The 15,665-nt window shown below is 35.1% G+C and overlaps 1 protein-coding gene across 1 annotated transcript; it reads left to right on the top strand.

Annotated features, from left to right (window-relative positions):
• The first annotated feature begins 12,955 nt into the window (after positions 1–12,955).
• On the top strand, positions 12,956–15,435 carry LOC145241575 (adhesion G protein-coupled receptor L4-like). The gene has a single exon (XM_080104661.1). It carries the CDS (start codon positions 13,088–13,090, stop codon positions 14,525–14,527), a length of 1,440 nt encoding a protein of 479 aa, XP_079960787.1. The 5' UTR covers positions 12,956–13,087; the 3' UTR covers positions 14,528–15,435.
• The last annotated feature ends 230 nt before the right edge of the window (positions 15,436–15,665 follow it).

The following is a 15,665-nucleotide window of genomic DNA, read 5'->3' as shown; positions in this document are numbered from 1 at the left end:
ACCGACATAGTCGAGCTTGTGTGCTATATCATGTTTTTTAAATACATATTTTGTTGTTGTTTTTATTTCGAAAAAAAAAAATGCTTACATGTGTTTATGGAGTAGGGGGCGCTAGCAGCTTATCTAGAAGCCAAGGGAGCGCCATCCTAGAAAAGTTTGGGAAATCCTGATTTAGACAATTAGCAATAAAATCTAATCCAATGTATATGTATTATAAAATAGGAAAGGGGCATATTTAAAATAAAAATATTATTTAGAATGTATATTTTAAGAAAAACTATCGGAGGATGACGGCGTGAAGCGTAGCGAATTGGAAAAAAGAAAAGGTGATAATTACTATCGTTTTCTTCTTGTTTGCAGTTTTACTTTCCGAATTATCTCCCTTACATTTTGTTTAATAAAGTAAATATTCTGGTAGGATTCCGACCCACACACGTACACACATATTTATTAAACTGACACTATATATTAGTTTGATCTTCCATCTGTATCTTCGTTCTCACGAATTCTATCAATACTCCTATAAATTTGGGTCTTTTTGCATCCACTAGCAAAAGATCTAGCTAATGTGCATATTATTTTAAGCATTCATTTTAATTTATTCCCTATTAGTTTTTCGGTTTTCTTATGGGATGATCATCTTAAGTTAACGTAAAAATGTTATAGTAAACACAAACTTCTTTCTATATATTTATGTATGCCTATATATTTTTGTTTAAAAGTTTTTTGCCTACCAAACTTCTCCGTCATTTTTTAGTCTACAGACATGAAACTTCATATATAGGGTATTCGAACCCATGCAAAACGTTATATTTGGGTTTTAGCCGTGAAAATTGGTGCAAAATGTGAAAATTAAAAAAAAAAATGAAATTTGCTAGGTCAAACGACAGCATGACGAATATGCATGCGTAACGCAAGAGCTCTTCATTCATGTTTTAATTTTTAGCATGGCAGTAAGTATGTCTTGAAAGTACAGACATTAACATCAAAGGAAAAAGTAAACGTTTTGGTTTCGATCCTCGGTGGTGGCGGTGCACGATTAATTTCTTCTTTTTTTTTTAACTTTAAATCATTACTATATATTGGTTCCAATATAATCTATAATATAAATCTCCCCTGTCTGTTTAAATGTATGTATGTTTGTATGCCTCGCAAAAATTCTCGACAGAGGCGACGAATTTTCACGAAATCGATATCATTTTGAAACTCGATCCTTTGGGCGACAAATATCGAAAAATTGGCCAAAAACATTAATTCCTTCACTTGGGCACTTTTCTACAAGGAGGGATTGTTTTTTTCGCTGACAAATTTTGCAAGTCATTCAACCCTCGACGTCGTATAAAAGCCATTATTTCGACCGCCCGTGATGTCACAACCACGATAGGCACATCAGTAAGATAGTTTTTTTTTTCACCCCTTTTTTCCTCTGGCGTGTTACGGGTTCAAACCTGCTTAATACTCCATTTTTTTTTGTTTGTTTTTTGCGATCGCAATTTTCCTTCTTTTTTTTTTCTTTTTGCTCAACCAACACTCTTACTCACACCTCCACTTTCTTTTCCGCCTTCGCGTCACGGGTTCGAGCCTGCCTACTGCAACTTTTTTCTTTTTTGCCGCTGAACACATACCTCCAAACACTCGGGCAACGCCAGACAACCAGGCTAATCTATAATATAAATCTCACCTGTCTGTTTAAATGTATGTTTGCAGTCTTCCTAAAACTTTTGACAGAGGCCACGGATTTCCACGAGATCGATATCGTTTTGAAGCACGACCTTTAGGACGACAAATATCGAAATATTGTCTAAAAACATTAATTCCTTCACCCTCAACTGGGGACTTTTCTACTGGGAGGACGCTTTTTTCGTCGATATTTTCGAAAGTCATCCTCTCTTTTCGATTGACTAGCTTTAATTTAAACCTCTGCCACTTCCGGTTTGGTGATCAGCGAAACAGCAAAGACATTACTTTTTCACGTTCTTTTCCTCCTTCGCAGTGCGGGTTCGAGCCTGCCTGTCTACTACCACTGTTTTTTTATCTTTTTTTTTTTTTTTTTTTGCTTAACCAACACCCTTACGCACAATTCCACTTTCTTTTCCGCCTTCGCGTCACAGGTTCGAGCCTCATATTTAAGCGTATTTTAGAACTGGGCAATGCCGGGCCTGTCACAATTTACGGTGAAATGTCTCTATTGAAATTTTAATTCGATCACTTATGGACTTGATTATTTGAGTATACATGGATTCTTAGACATCATTTTCAATATCCTTTTACACTTTTTCGAACATTATAATTTTCAAAGTTTTCAATTTTTATGCTAACGGGTAATTCTATGCTTTTATTTGGCTACTCATTTTCCTCTAAAGAAAAAAGTTTTTAAATAAAGAAATACTATTTCGTATGTGATATTCCTTGTTTTTTTTTATTGCGTTAGAGCTGAGAAGATGTCGTTGAAGGAGCATGTGATTAGAAGTGAGTAGTGGATGCTCAAGGTTGTGGTCAATGAAGTAGAGGTATGTGAGACCAAGACTGAGTATGTGAAACGTATGGACAGAGGAACTGGCTGGGAAGAAAATGCATGGAAAGTTCTTCCAGGATGTAGCAGATGTGGCTGATGAAAGATCATGGCAATGGCTTAGAGCTGAGAGTATTGAAGTTTTTGTTTGTGCAGACATTAGAAACACGACTGTTCAAAAAAGTAGTTCTAGGAGAAAATGTTGTTGCAGAATCCCGGATTTGTGGTAAGGTTTCAGCGTTAATTGCGCACCTTGTAGCAGAGTGTAGCGGATTGACCGAGAGAGAGTACTGCAAAAGACACGATCGCATGAGGCTCCGGATATACTGGGAGGCTTAGGGTGAAGTGTGCTGGAAAGTGGTTCAAGGAAGTGCCTGATAAAGTGAGAAGAAGTGAGGATGGCAAGTAGAGGTATGGTGGGACAAAAGTGTCATGAGAGACCACGTAATTGGAACATAATCGCCCGGGTTTGATTGTCATTGACAAAGTCTTAAAAACCTGGCAAATTGTAGACTTCTCAGTACCCTGGTACAGGAACGTGAGAGAGAAAGAGAACGAGAAATGGAGCAATTATGCTCCGTTGACCTTGGAGATAAGGCGTATACACGGGGTTAAAACACAAATAATCCCGGTCATAGTTGGTACGCTAGGAGTAGTATCAAGTCGTCTGGAAGGACATTTGAAAAAACTACGAATCCTCAATGTTTTGGTCGGCCTTCAGACCTCTGCCACCAATATCCTTGATCTTGATGCTCCTTTTCATGGAGACGTTGGTAAATATTATTATTATTATTATTATTATTATTATTATTATCATAATACTTTTTATAATAATAATAATAATAATAATAATAATAATAATAGTTGTTCTTTTTCTTCATCATCTTCATCACAAAGAGTTCTTGCATAGGTCATCATTTGAGATTATGCACTGTTAGCAACCGGTGGTGTTCCATGGGGTCTGCAAATTTCCACTACGTTCCACCTATTCCAATAACACTTGCAAATGAATTTGCATCATCGCAACAGTCATTTGCTATTGATTTCTCGCTGGCAATGACCATTCACCAGAATCTGAGTAACTAAAAGTCTCCCAAAGGTCCCAGTTCTCCTTGAACACATCCAGTAGAAATCTAGTTAGTGACTCGATTTCTTTGGTGCCAGTAGATGCCAATTCTACACTTTTATTTTCGAAGAATTTACACTTTTGCTGTTTTAGTTTTCTTGGCTCTATATGGTGTTCCGTATCTTTTTGTTTTATTTTTCTTGTTTTCATGTGGTCGCGAAGCGTTTGTAGCTTATGTTGATCAGTTTCTGCATTCGAGGGTTTTCCTGATAATTTAGGCTGCTTTCGGCATTACTGTCTTTTGTATAATCCCAGTTTTTCCATTGATTCCTGTTTCTATAATCTTTTTCCCCAAGTTCTTTGGGACAGTTCCTAGTGCTCCTACAACTATTGGTATTATATTGATTTTATTCAAGTTTCATATTCTTTTCAGTTCTCTGACAAATTCCTCATATTTGTTTGTTTGTTTGTTTGTTTGTTTATCATTATTATTATTATTATTATTATATGATATAATAATAATAATAATAAAAATAATAATAATAATAAAAATAATAATAATAATAATAATAATAATAATAATAATAACAATAATAATAATAATAAGGAGAAGAAGAAGAAGAAGAAGAAGAAGAAGAAGAAGAAGAAGAAGAAGAAGAAGAAGAAGAAGAAAAATAAATTACTTGATTTAGTAAAGTTTCTTTGTTGGTCCATATAGTCTGTGACTATAGGCAGCAGTTAATCCCGGATGTAATACGATTCTAAGGGTATGGTGGGCGGTTCCTCGTTATTATGAAAAAACAAATCAGAGCTGACGGAACACACATTCAATTACGATATCAATTTTTGCTTTCATTTATTCTTAATTATCTTTTTTCCTATTATTTTTATACATACAAAAAAATCACGCATTGATAAAATAGTCCCAGCTTTTTTGCTTAAGGACATAGACGCAAATCAATGTATGAACGTTTCGAAAACCTTAAACCAAAATAACTACAACAAACACTGACGGATACGAGGATGAGGGACGCGTTACTATTTGTTTTTATTCTCGCTTTAAGTAGAGGAGATGCGGATATTTTTAATTTTTCCACCGAATATAACGCTTTGTTTGACAACTATGCAGATTTAAATTCAACATACGATGATGCCTTTCATTCTGATAGAAACACGAATTCAGCAGATTCCAACAATAATCTACACTCTACTCGTAAATGTCCGGACGAAAAACTGTTGGCCACTAAATATAGCAACAAAACAAACACCTCTTCGACATCTGATCACATTTCAACTTCTGCAACAAATTTGGATTTGGAAATGTCAAAGACAGACTCTTTAGCAATGAAAGAGTTCCTGAAAAAATACAAACAGTTAAACAACACAAACACAGAAGGTTGTTTTAATGACTCCAAATGTGTTTATTTCGGGGACTGCTGTCCGTATAAGAATCAATATTTCCTGGAGAAAACTTATAATTCTTACAAGTGCCTCCCTATCAAAAAATCCCCTTTTTCGGTTGGTAATTATCTTTTGGTATCAAAATGTCTACCTTACTTCAAAAGCGACGTGGACACAAGAAAAAAATGTGAACAAGACTCTGGTCATAAATATCCGCCCGTTATATCGAACGGGGTGGGCCGATTCTATCGAAATAAATACTGCGCCATATGTAATAACGACTGGAATTTTACAGAATGGATAACGGAGATTTTTATCGATAATTTAAACTGGTTTGACGAAATAGCACGGATTCGATATTCATCAGACGCGACAGAATTCATGAAGAAGTACAATCGAAATGCTATTTTTAACGTTCCTGTTGGCATGAAAGCACCGTGGGGTTGCGATATCCAATACTCGTACATCGATACATGCAATCGTACAGGGGAACTACTTATTATCGAACCATGGGAAGAATTCGGTTGTCGGAGCTACACCGACCCGGTCGGTTACTACAGGAATGCTTTCTGCAAATCATGCAACGAAAGAATGTGCCTTAATTTAGCTCAATACATGTCGATGGTTGTGATGCCGGATGCGAAATCACTCAAGAACGACGAAGAACGTTATATAGAAAAACTAAATGAAGACCTTTGCAAAGCTGAAGAATTTTATGACTACTCAAAGGTTAAAAAAAAGCACAACTCTTTTTTTTTGTTGTTTGTTCTTTGTCCATTAATACAGGGTGGAACGATAAAAGTGTCGTCCTAAAAAAAAAAACTACAGCTTTATTTTAAAACTTTTATTAAAAAATCAATTCAGGTAACTTGATTATGTAGTAGAGCTGACATCTATTCAACGTAGCCGTCTTCAGCCTCGATACGTGTCCGGAACTGGGAGTATGCCTTTTTCACAAGCGCCGGAGGAACTCTGTGAAGACTCGGCGGATTGCGGCGATCATGCTGGCTTTGGTGTTGTGGGAGGTTATGTTGGTAATGTTCTCGACGTATGACTAAACGAAGTTGTGCAGTAGGTTCAAGTCAGAAGAGGAGGAGGGGGCAGTGAAAGAAAGGTACAAAGTCGTAGCACTCCTTCTGAATCCAAGCCTGGGTCTCGAGTCCTGCTGTCACACCCAGGGTCTACCAGCAGTCACGTGATTGCAGCAGGGGATCACCACACTCTTCAGCACATTCAGGTACATTTTAGTGTTGGCTTTGAAGATGACTTCGAAGATGTGAGGTGGCATGATGTGGCCCTCACTTGAAACCACACCAAAGACCATAACTGTGGCAGGAAACTGTTTTCATCACCCTGGGCATGTGCCTGTTATTCGTGCCTATCCAGCGATGCATTTTGAGGGTGCTGGCAACGGTCCTGTTGTCATAATTTGGATCGGTAGAGAGCATGAGTTGTACAGCGGCACATCTCCGATCTTGCTTATCGAACATTGTGTCACTTTCAGACATGATAGAAGGCTCCTGTGGTTCTTGTACACAATTGACAAACTAGTGGATGGTCTGCAACAAAAGAAAAAAAAGAAAACCGGTTTTCATAAAACATAAATGGAATCATATTTTTTTTTATGATGACAATTTTATCGTTTCACTCTGTATTTAAAAGTGTCGCTATGTGAAATAAGCTTTATTTGCATTCATATGTAGTTTGTATACACCTTTCACAGATATCACACACACACACACACATACACATACACATACGTGCGTATACACAAAGGCACGTATATTAGACTTTTTAACCCAGTAAAAGTTATAGTCTGTTGACTGCTATGAATACTTTATGTTAAACTTCTAGAATAAATATAATATCGTGGTGACTAAGCCCTATTCATTCCTAACTCTCAATCGAATGGATACCATAATACTCAGTTCGCTGCACAACGTCGTAACAAATGTTCGTACAAAATTTCAGTCAGATCGGCTCAATAATTACCTATAACAATTCGAACAGAGAAACAGACAGACGAACTAAGAGAAATATAGTCTTGATTTTTTTTATTTATATAAACATGCATACATATTTCACACACACACATTAATATAATTTATTTTATTCGTATAAACATTTTTGACTACATATGTGCTTACATATTTCAGCTACGATCTTCAGCGATTTTTCACCTATGACAACTCAATAACTAGTTGTGAAATTATTTTAAAATAATAATAAATAAAATAATAATAAATAAATTTTATTTTATAATATAAATCTCACCTATATGTATGTATGTATGTATGTATGTATGTATGTATGTATGTATGTATGTATATATGCCTAAAACTTTCGACCCTGTCGGTGGGGCATTAGAATACGCCGACTGCCCCCCTGCAGAGGGTAAAAGTCCCTCAATGGGGATCCTGGATATGACCTTAAACTATATCCAGTGGTGAAGCCCCAGCTTGTGGGCTTTGGGGAGTGTGGAGCCACCCTTTAATTACCATTGCTCCCAGGTCCACTCTGACCCGGAGTGGTAGTACCTGTTAGGGTCCCAACTATGGGTTAAATAAAACAAAAAATATATTCTATTAAAAAAAAATGTTCTTTAAAATCTTTGGATTCGGCATTAAATAACCCGAAAAGGGTTGATATGCCGTAAAACAAAAACAACCAACCAACCAACCAACCAACCAGCCTAAAACTTTCGACGAGGGGACTGATTTTCATGAGATCGGTATCGTTTTGAAGCTCGACCCTTCAGACGACAAATACCGAAAAATTGGCTAAAAACATTAATTTCTTCACCCTCAACTTGGCACTTTTCTACAGGGAGGGGTCGCTTTTTTCGCCGATATTTTCGAAAGTCATCCCCTCTTTTCGATGGACTAGCCTTAATTTAAACCTCCGGTTTGGCGATGGACGCAATGGCAAAGACGTCACGTTTTTTGTTTGTTTGTTTTTTTTTTTCACGTTCTTTTCATCCTTCGCGGTACGGGTTCGAGCCGGCTTGTCTACTACCACCTTTTTTTTTTTTTTTTTTTTTTTTTTTTTTTTTTTTGCTCAACACACACCTCCAAACAGCCTAGTGTATATATATAAATAAAATGTTTATACATGATAATCAGTCCGAATGATACATAATTTCGTTTCTAAAATTTTTTTAGATGAGGATTGATTATTCATATTATTTGAATTCTTTGGACTACTGTTCTCATCTGAAGTGTTATTTTAAAAACGTTTCGTTCGATGTAACCTCCAAGGTTCTTCATACGCATCTTGTTGAACACGGGAGTCTTTCTGTCGGATTCGGGAATCTTGCTGCCGAACTCGAACATCTACATGGAATTTCAAACAGAACCCTTTATTTAATCTATGGGGATAACAAGGACCCGTGGTGTAGTGGATAAAGTATTTGGTAAAATTCAGTTACATTATTCTGGAGGTTGAAGATTTAATCCTCAGTGCGGGCAACACTCAAAATACAATTGCGAATTACTTAAAAATTTCTTTCAAGCCATCAACTTACAAAGCGAGAGCATGCTCCCCTTGATTAAATAAAGTATTCAGTTCGAAATTCCGCACAGATTTTTTTTTTTTATTATATAGGATCTGAAAATATATACGTCAATTAAGCTACACGGAATTTTCATCGTCAGGATTCATCAGGCTAACATGTAGTTATCACGCGTGGAGATATGTTGTTCGTCGAAAATAATTTGAAATATAGTCATGTTTACAATTTTTGCATCGAAAGAAAATTTTAAAGTAATATGTTTAGTATGAGATAAAATAATAATAAACTGAATCTGTTAGCGCGGTGGTGTTTTATTTAAAACTCTAGGTACGTGCAAAATGAATGCCGATGGTCAAAATGTTTATACATTTTGCCCCCTCCCTTTACTTAAAAATTCGCCAAAAATCAAGAAATTAACCAATTTTAATGAAATTTTCAGTATTTATCAAATAATAATCATGGAATATAATGGGCACATTATTTTTTATTTAAATCTTAGTGGAAATGTATTGGGTTTTTTTTTAAACTAAAAAGTACCTTCACTAAAGTTATGGTTTTCTGTTATAAAAAATTATCTTTGTTTTTTTTTTCATGAAGATAAAGCATCGTAAACAATTTAAAAAATAACTTAATTTTTACAGGAACATAAGGAAAAAAGCCTCTAAAGTTCGTATTAATGAAATTGATATAACTCGAAGAAAAATTAATTTCTCGAACTACCGATATTTTATCATTGAATTAAACATTATTTATTTAATATTTTCACACAAAAAAATTATAATTACAAAAAATATTTCTACTTTTTTTCGGTTACATTTTTAACTTAATCTTTATGTGTAAGATTCTAATATTTTCATTGCGCGCATGAACGTACAGTCATCAATGTAAGATAATCTTCATATAATCTTGGAAAATACAGTAAAAAAAATAAATTGAAAAACAGAAACATACAAATATAATTAAATTAAGAAATAGTAAAAATTATACGAACGTTCCATATCGGTAAGTACTGATGCACAGTTCTGAAAAGAAAAACGTTTTGCCTACCCACCTCCTTCGTCCAACTACACGGCGTCACTTTCAGATACGCCTGTTTGTGTCAGTCAACTTTAAATTTCACGTACACATTCCGATAAACTTAAACGTTTGTATTTTTTAAGTGTGTTATTTTTCAATAATTATTAATTGTTTTCTTTCCGCTTTGAATTCTGTATATTCTATATTTTGAATTCTTTCTTTTACACTATGCGTATTTTTGACACAATAAATAATGGTGTTAACTTTTTTCAATGAATTAATTGTCAGTATAATTAATGAATTTAATTAACATTTATGCAGTTTGTCTTTCAAGTTTAAATTCTATTAATAATTGAACTTTTTAATGAATAAATTGTCATTGTAACTTAGTGAATGTAATTGACCTTTTAACACTTGAAATAAATCATGCTTTTTATGCGCATCCATATTTCTTTGAATTTTGCCGCCATTATTTATTTATTTTTTTTTTTTTTTTGACACAATAAATAAACTTTGTTGTTACCATTGTCAAATTTTTGGATAATTATTACCTTTTTTTAGCAAAAGTTAAGTACAGTTATTGTATGAATTCATTATCTTATGACTTTAACTTAAGATTTCACTTGGAAATAATTCCAGAAAACTTATATTTCTCTTGTCAGAAAAATCTAAACACGATCTTTGTCATAATGAATTTTTTACGAGAAACGTCGGGTTTTCAGATTTGAGATAAAATTATTCCATGTATTTTTTATTTCACACGCTATTTCTTCTTTGAGAGAATGTAATCTTTCAAACATAATCAAAAAGTAACCGAAATTTTAAGAAATATTATGATTAGCTGACGTTCAAAGCCATGTCTCCTACCCTTTCAGTCATTAGTTTTGCACGTACGTATAAAACTCCTACTTGCTGACAGACAAATGTAAAACGGGAAATGACTTTAAGTTAACGAATCAAAGCAAATCGAAATATTAATTTACTTGTCCGTCCGTTCAGTGTCACAAAAATCATCATCATCGCAAAGATGAGAAACGAATTACCTCCCTTTATAATCGCTCTTTATCTGTTGAAAATGACTAAAGCCATTTCCTCTCCAAAAAGTAAAAAATAAAAAAATGTACAATTGAATTGACAATACATTTGTATAAAAACTTATTCAGAAAAACAAAACAAAACAATGTGTTGTGTGTTGAATTTTTATGGAAAAAGAATCTTAATCTAAATGTTCAAATCATTTATTTTTAGCTTTTTTAAGGTTTTAAAAAAAGAATTTACTAAAAAATTGCTTTAAATTCGTTGTTTCAGTTTATTTTTTCTTCATTATATATATATATATATATATATATATATATATATATATATATATATATATATATATATTCAACTGCCATGAAATTTCCACGGATTCTGCTATTTTTAATTATTTTCAATCATAAAAATAATAATAAATTAATTATATAAATATTTAAACATTTTAAATAAATTCTTCACTGACATATACTTTGTTCGATTTTATTTATTTAGTTTTTTGTATAAAAAGGAAAAAATGCATTTAAAATGCATTTCGTTTTTTCTTTTGATGCTCTAATATATTTCCGTTATTTTATCAACCTAATCAAAAATTGCTCTTAGTGACTTCAGAGGGGATCGAATGAAAATTTCAAGTTGTCTTCAGATTTATTGAAGAAGAATTTTACATTTATCGATCTTATGTCTATAACGCACAAGCAACGATTAACCACACACACACACACACACACACACACACACACACAGCGGTTCCGACGAGATCACCGTAGTTAATCAACGATGAGCCTGGCTAGTACCAGATGGGCGACTATTTGGAAATTCTAGGCGTTGTATGCGCTTTCCGCTTATCTCGGTATTGTTTCCACTTGCCACTGGTATTTAACAATATCAACTCAAGAGAGGTGTACCGTGTGGTAAGTTTTCGTTATAATACTTTTACTTTATATACATCATTTGGAATAGCGTTTTTTTTGCTCTATCTAATCGTTTAAATTACAATCATTTTAAAAAAATTGTTTCTTCTTTTCAGAACGTTGAATATAGGATGGAAAAAAGCAAATTCACACAATTTTCTTGTTTCAATTCCAGGTAGGCCGAAAAGTTGCTGAAACAGCTCGCGATATCAGCGAAGCGTTTTGCCCAGCACAGCACAATAAACGCACAGCACAATGATAGTTTAAGAAATTTCGTGGCGGCGATGAGAGTTTTGAATATGATGAGCGTAATGGTCGGCCATCGGATGTTGACAACGATCAATTAAGAGCCTTAGTCGAAGCCAATCCACGCATAATTGTTCGAGAACTTTCTTTTACACTATACGTAACTTATACGACGATTTCCAACCGCTTGAGAGGGATTGGAAAGACAAAAAAAAAAAAAACTTGATAAATCGGTGCCTCGCGAATTGAACGACAAAAGAAACGCCGTTATGAAGTGTCACCTTCTCTTCTTTTACGCAACAAAAATGATCCGTTTCTCGACCGGGTTTTGACTTGCGATGAAAAGAGTTTTTTTTTTTTTTTTTTTTTTTTTTTTTACGACAACCGGCAAAGCTCAGCTCAGTTGTTTGCTGACTGGTTGGTGGTCTACGACGGGCCTCACCCATTACAGTTTTTAATGCATCCGAAACCATTACGAGAAGGAAGTATTGTCACCAAATGGATGAAATGCATAAGAAACTTCGACAACAACACCCAGCCTATAGAAAAGGCCCAATTCTCCTCCACAACAATGCCCGACCGAACATTGCTAAACCGATCCTGCAGAAGTTGAACGAATTAGGCTCCAAAACTCTACCTCATCCGCCATACTCTCCAGATCTCTCACCTACTGACTACCACTTTTACAAGCATCTCAACAACTTTCTGCGTGAGAAATGCTTCAAAAACCTAAGTGATATCAAAAATGCTTTCAGCAACTACACCGCTACCAGAATGCAAGATTTTTACGTTACTGGCAATGATACACATGTTTTGCGTTGGCAAAAGTGTGTTGATTCTGATAGTGCTTATTTTGATCAATAAATTTTTATTCAAGCCGAGATATGTTTGTCTGAAATTAAAAATTAAAAATTGCAAGAATTTTTTTTTGTCAACCTGATACAATGTAACCTAAAAATTATTCAAACAACGACGGTATTTCTTATGTATCTAGAAAGGAACGACGACAAAATCTTTCAAAGTGTTCATTCTTTAAAAAAGAATCACATGAATAGTTCCATTTACAAATACCTCGGTGAGATTTGACATTTTTCACGTTAAAATATATATGTGTGTACATGCCTAATATGGAAATAATTTTATATTTTACCAAGATATTTGACAATGTATCTAACCACGTGATGTGAAAAAAATGCATGAAATAACACTTCTGTTCTTCGCGTAAACATTTCTTGAAATAAATGAAATCTCTTTTTCATTTTCAGAAACGCTGCCGTCGCATTGAGTGTTCGTTCGGTTTCTACTTGGACCATAATTCCACCTGTTCCCGGATTCCGATATTGATCAAACAAATAACTTACAAAATACACTTCTCCCTTATTCTGCTAATGAAGCACATCGAAAAAGACACTGAAACGATTAAATATAACGTTTTGTTTACGGGACAAAGCATGCTCCAATTGACGCCATCGCTGGTCACCTTCAAATACCAGCTAACCAATCAGACCGATCAACCGCCTTTAGTTGAAAAAGTTCTTTTCTACATTCACGTTAATAGAACAGGCCCAGAAACGTTCGCCAGAATGGAGAAGAATATCGAGTCATTTATTTCTGGAATCAAAAAGACGCATTTCCCACCTGGGTCCCGCATTATAAAAGATTTTGAATCTTTAAAGATTTCAGAGGATTATTTTCGAGGGAAATTGCCGGATAAGTTCTTATATAAAAGTGAGTTGTTGCAAATACTCCCGCATTCCTCCATCAATCGATCCATACTATATTCAAAGATCCGCGAATGTCCAAAGGTACGGCTATCGACTGATGAATTTACCCTCGACGAAAATAAGTCGCAAATTATCATTAACGTTCGTCTAAAGAACGTGTCAATGAATCGTGTGGAGTTCTATCCGAACGGCACCGCTATGATCTGCTTGTCCGATTATCCGGGCACCTTTTCAATCCTTGAACCACTTGCTGTGGATTTTATAGAAATCGTGCTTACTAAAGTATTTATAAGCATTTCGCTTGTGTGTTTAGTGCTGACTTTAACAACGTACGCCATTTTCCCTGGGCTGAGGACGCTGCCGGGCAAATGTAACATCTTTCTCTGTTGCACGTTGTTCCTAGCGCAGGCGTTGTGTATTAACACATCGTTCGATGATGACATGACGTGCATGATCATAGGCGCCATCCGCCATTTTGTTTGGTTGTCGACATTCGGTTGGATGAGCGTCTGCAGCTTCCACATGTACCGCGTTTTCACACGTCTTCTTGTCAGCAAAGATACCAAAACGAACAAAACAATCACCATATACGCCTTGATAGCATACGGGTTTCCGTTGCCTGTTGTAGTGGGCACAATAACTACAAACATGGTATTGTACGGGGTTACAGTCACTGGCTATGGCCTTCCAAATTGCTTTCTTGGCAAACGACTCCAGTTGATACTCGCTTTCATTCTCCCGTTAGCTTTAATGATCATCTTTAACGCTTCTCTTTTGTCGATTACGATTTACTCCTTATACAAAACATCTAACGAGTGCAAAATAGTGAACCAGGACAGGCATAGAGTCATCGTCTACTTAAAGTTGTCTTCCTTGACGGGGATAACGTGGGTTTTTGGCTTTCTCTCGATGTTAATCCCTAATAAATGGTTCACTTATTTATTCATTATTACCAACGCTTCTCAAGGGATTTATATATTTCTTTCATACACATTCAATTCGAATGTTCTCAAACTTTTTAATGAGAAATTCGCGCGTTTTCGTTCTTTAAATAAGCGACGAAGATACGCCAACGCAGTTACCATCAAAACGACGGATGTCTGAGCGTTTATCTAAAAAAATAAATGCATCTCTATGCCTGTGAAAAACCAGCATCGTACAGTATTGGAACCTTTGCCCCAGAAGAGGATCTTTCAACATTAAAAAACACATAAAAACGTTAATCGTATTTTATTGCTGATACATAGTGACTGCCAATCAATCAAAAACTGCTTTTTCTAAAGCTTATTAAAATCGATGAAAATCCATTATTTCCGAACAACTTTTGATTTTATCAGAAAGATAAAACCCTGAAGTTCATGATGTTAAAAGCAGAATAATATAATACTTGTACGAGCCTTTTTCAAGTCTCACACAAAACACACATTCATATTTCAAGCTGTCATATACATACGCGCACACAAACATACGCGCCCACGTCCACACATGTACACTTACTCACATTCACGTATATATACACACACGCTTACGTATACACATGGACGACGTCACTTCCGCTTTCTAAGGAAATACACATGCGCAAAATACACTCTGGAAACGAGTATAAAAACAAGGCGATAAGCTGTTTCTAAGCCTCTTTGGAACCAACTCTCAACTAGAGAGGTTGGGCGAACAAGCCGCGCGCCGTTTCGGCGCGCGCGCACGCGCACCTCACGCCCACTTCCTACTATGTATGGGGCACGAGCTAAAGGCTGTATGTATGTATACATTCTCACCCTTTCTCTTTCCACCTACTACTGGCCACTAAGAACACCTTCGCGTCGCTGACTACTAACTGATGACAACTCTGATATCCTCTCCTTTGTCTACACGCTGGACTACCATTCTTAATGTTCCTACAACATTTATTTCTCTTCCCACGCGCGGACATGTTATAACTAAAACGTTCATTTCTTTCAACAGCAAATAAACGACATTTATCTTATCCATTAATTGTGTCTTTGTTTCCTTCAATTCCCATTCGTTTCATTATTCTTTTGTAACGGGATTGGGGTATTTATATATCCTAGTCCCTTACATACTTTTCTATAATTTTTAATAGAATTCTATGTTTAAAATTGAAAAAAAAAAGCGTTTAACCCAGTTTTAGCAAAATGTAAATAAAACATGAATATTTGTTTAAAGGTTTTCGAATCAATTAAACTAACTTTTTTTGTGTATAAATAAAAGGTAATCTCCAAAA

Source organism: Euprymna scolopes, chromosome 2 (genome assembly GCF_053919585.1).
Source record: "Euprymna scolopes isolate OS-2025 chromosome 2, ASM5391958v1, whole genome shotgun sequence".
Taxonomy (NCBI): domain Eukaryota; kingdom Metazoa; phylum Mollusca; class Cephalopoda; order Sepiida; family Sepiolidae; genus Euprymna; species Euprymna scolopes.
Note: the sequence above shows the minus strand (reverse complement) of the source record. Positions and strands in the feature narration are given on the sequence as shown.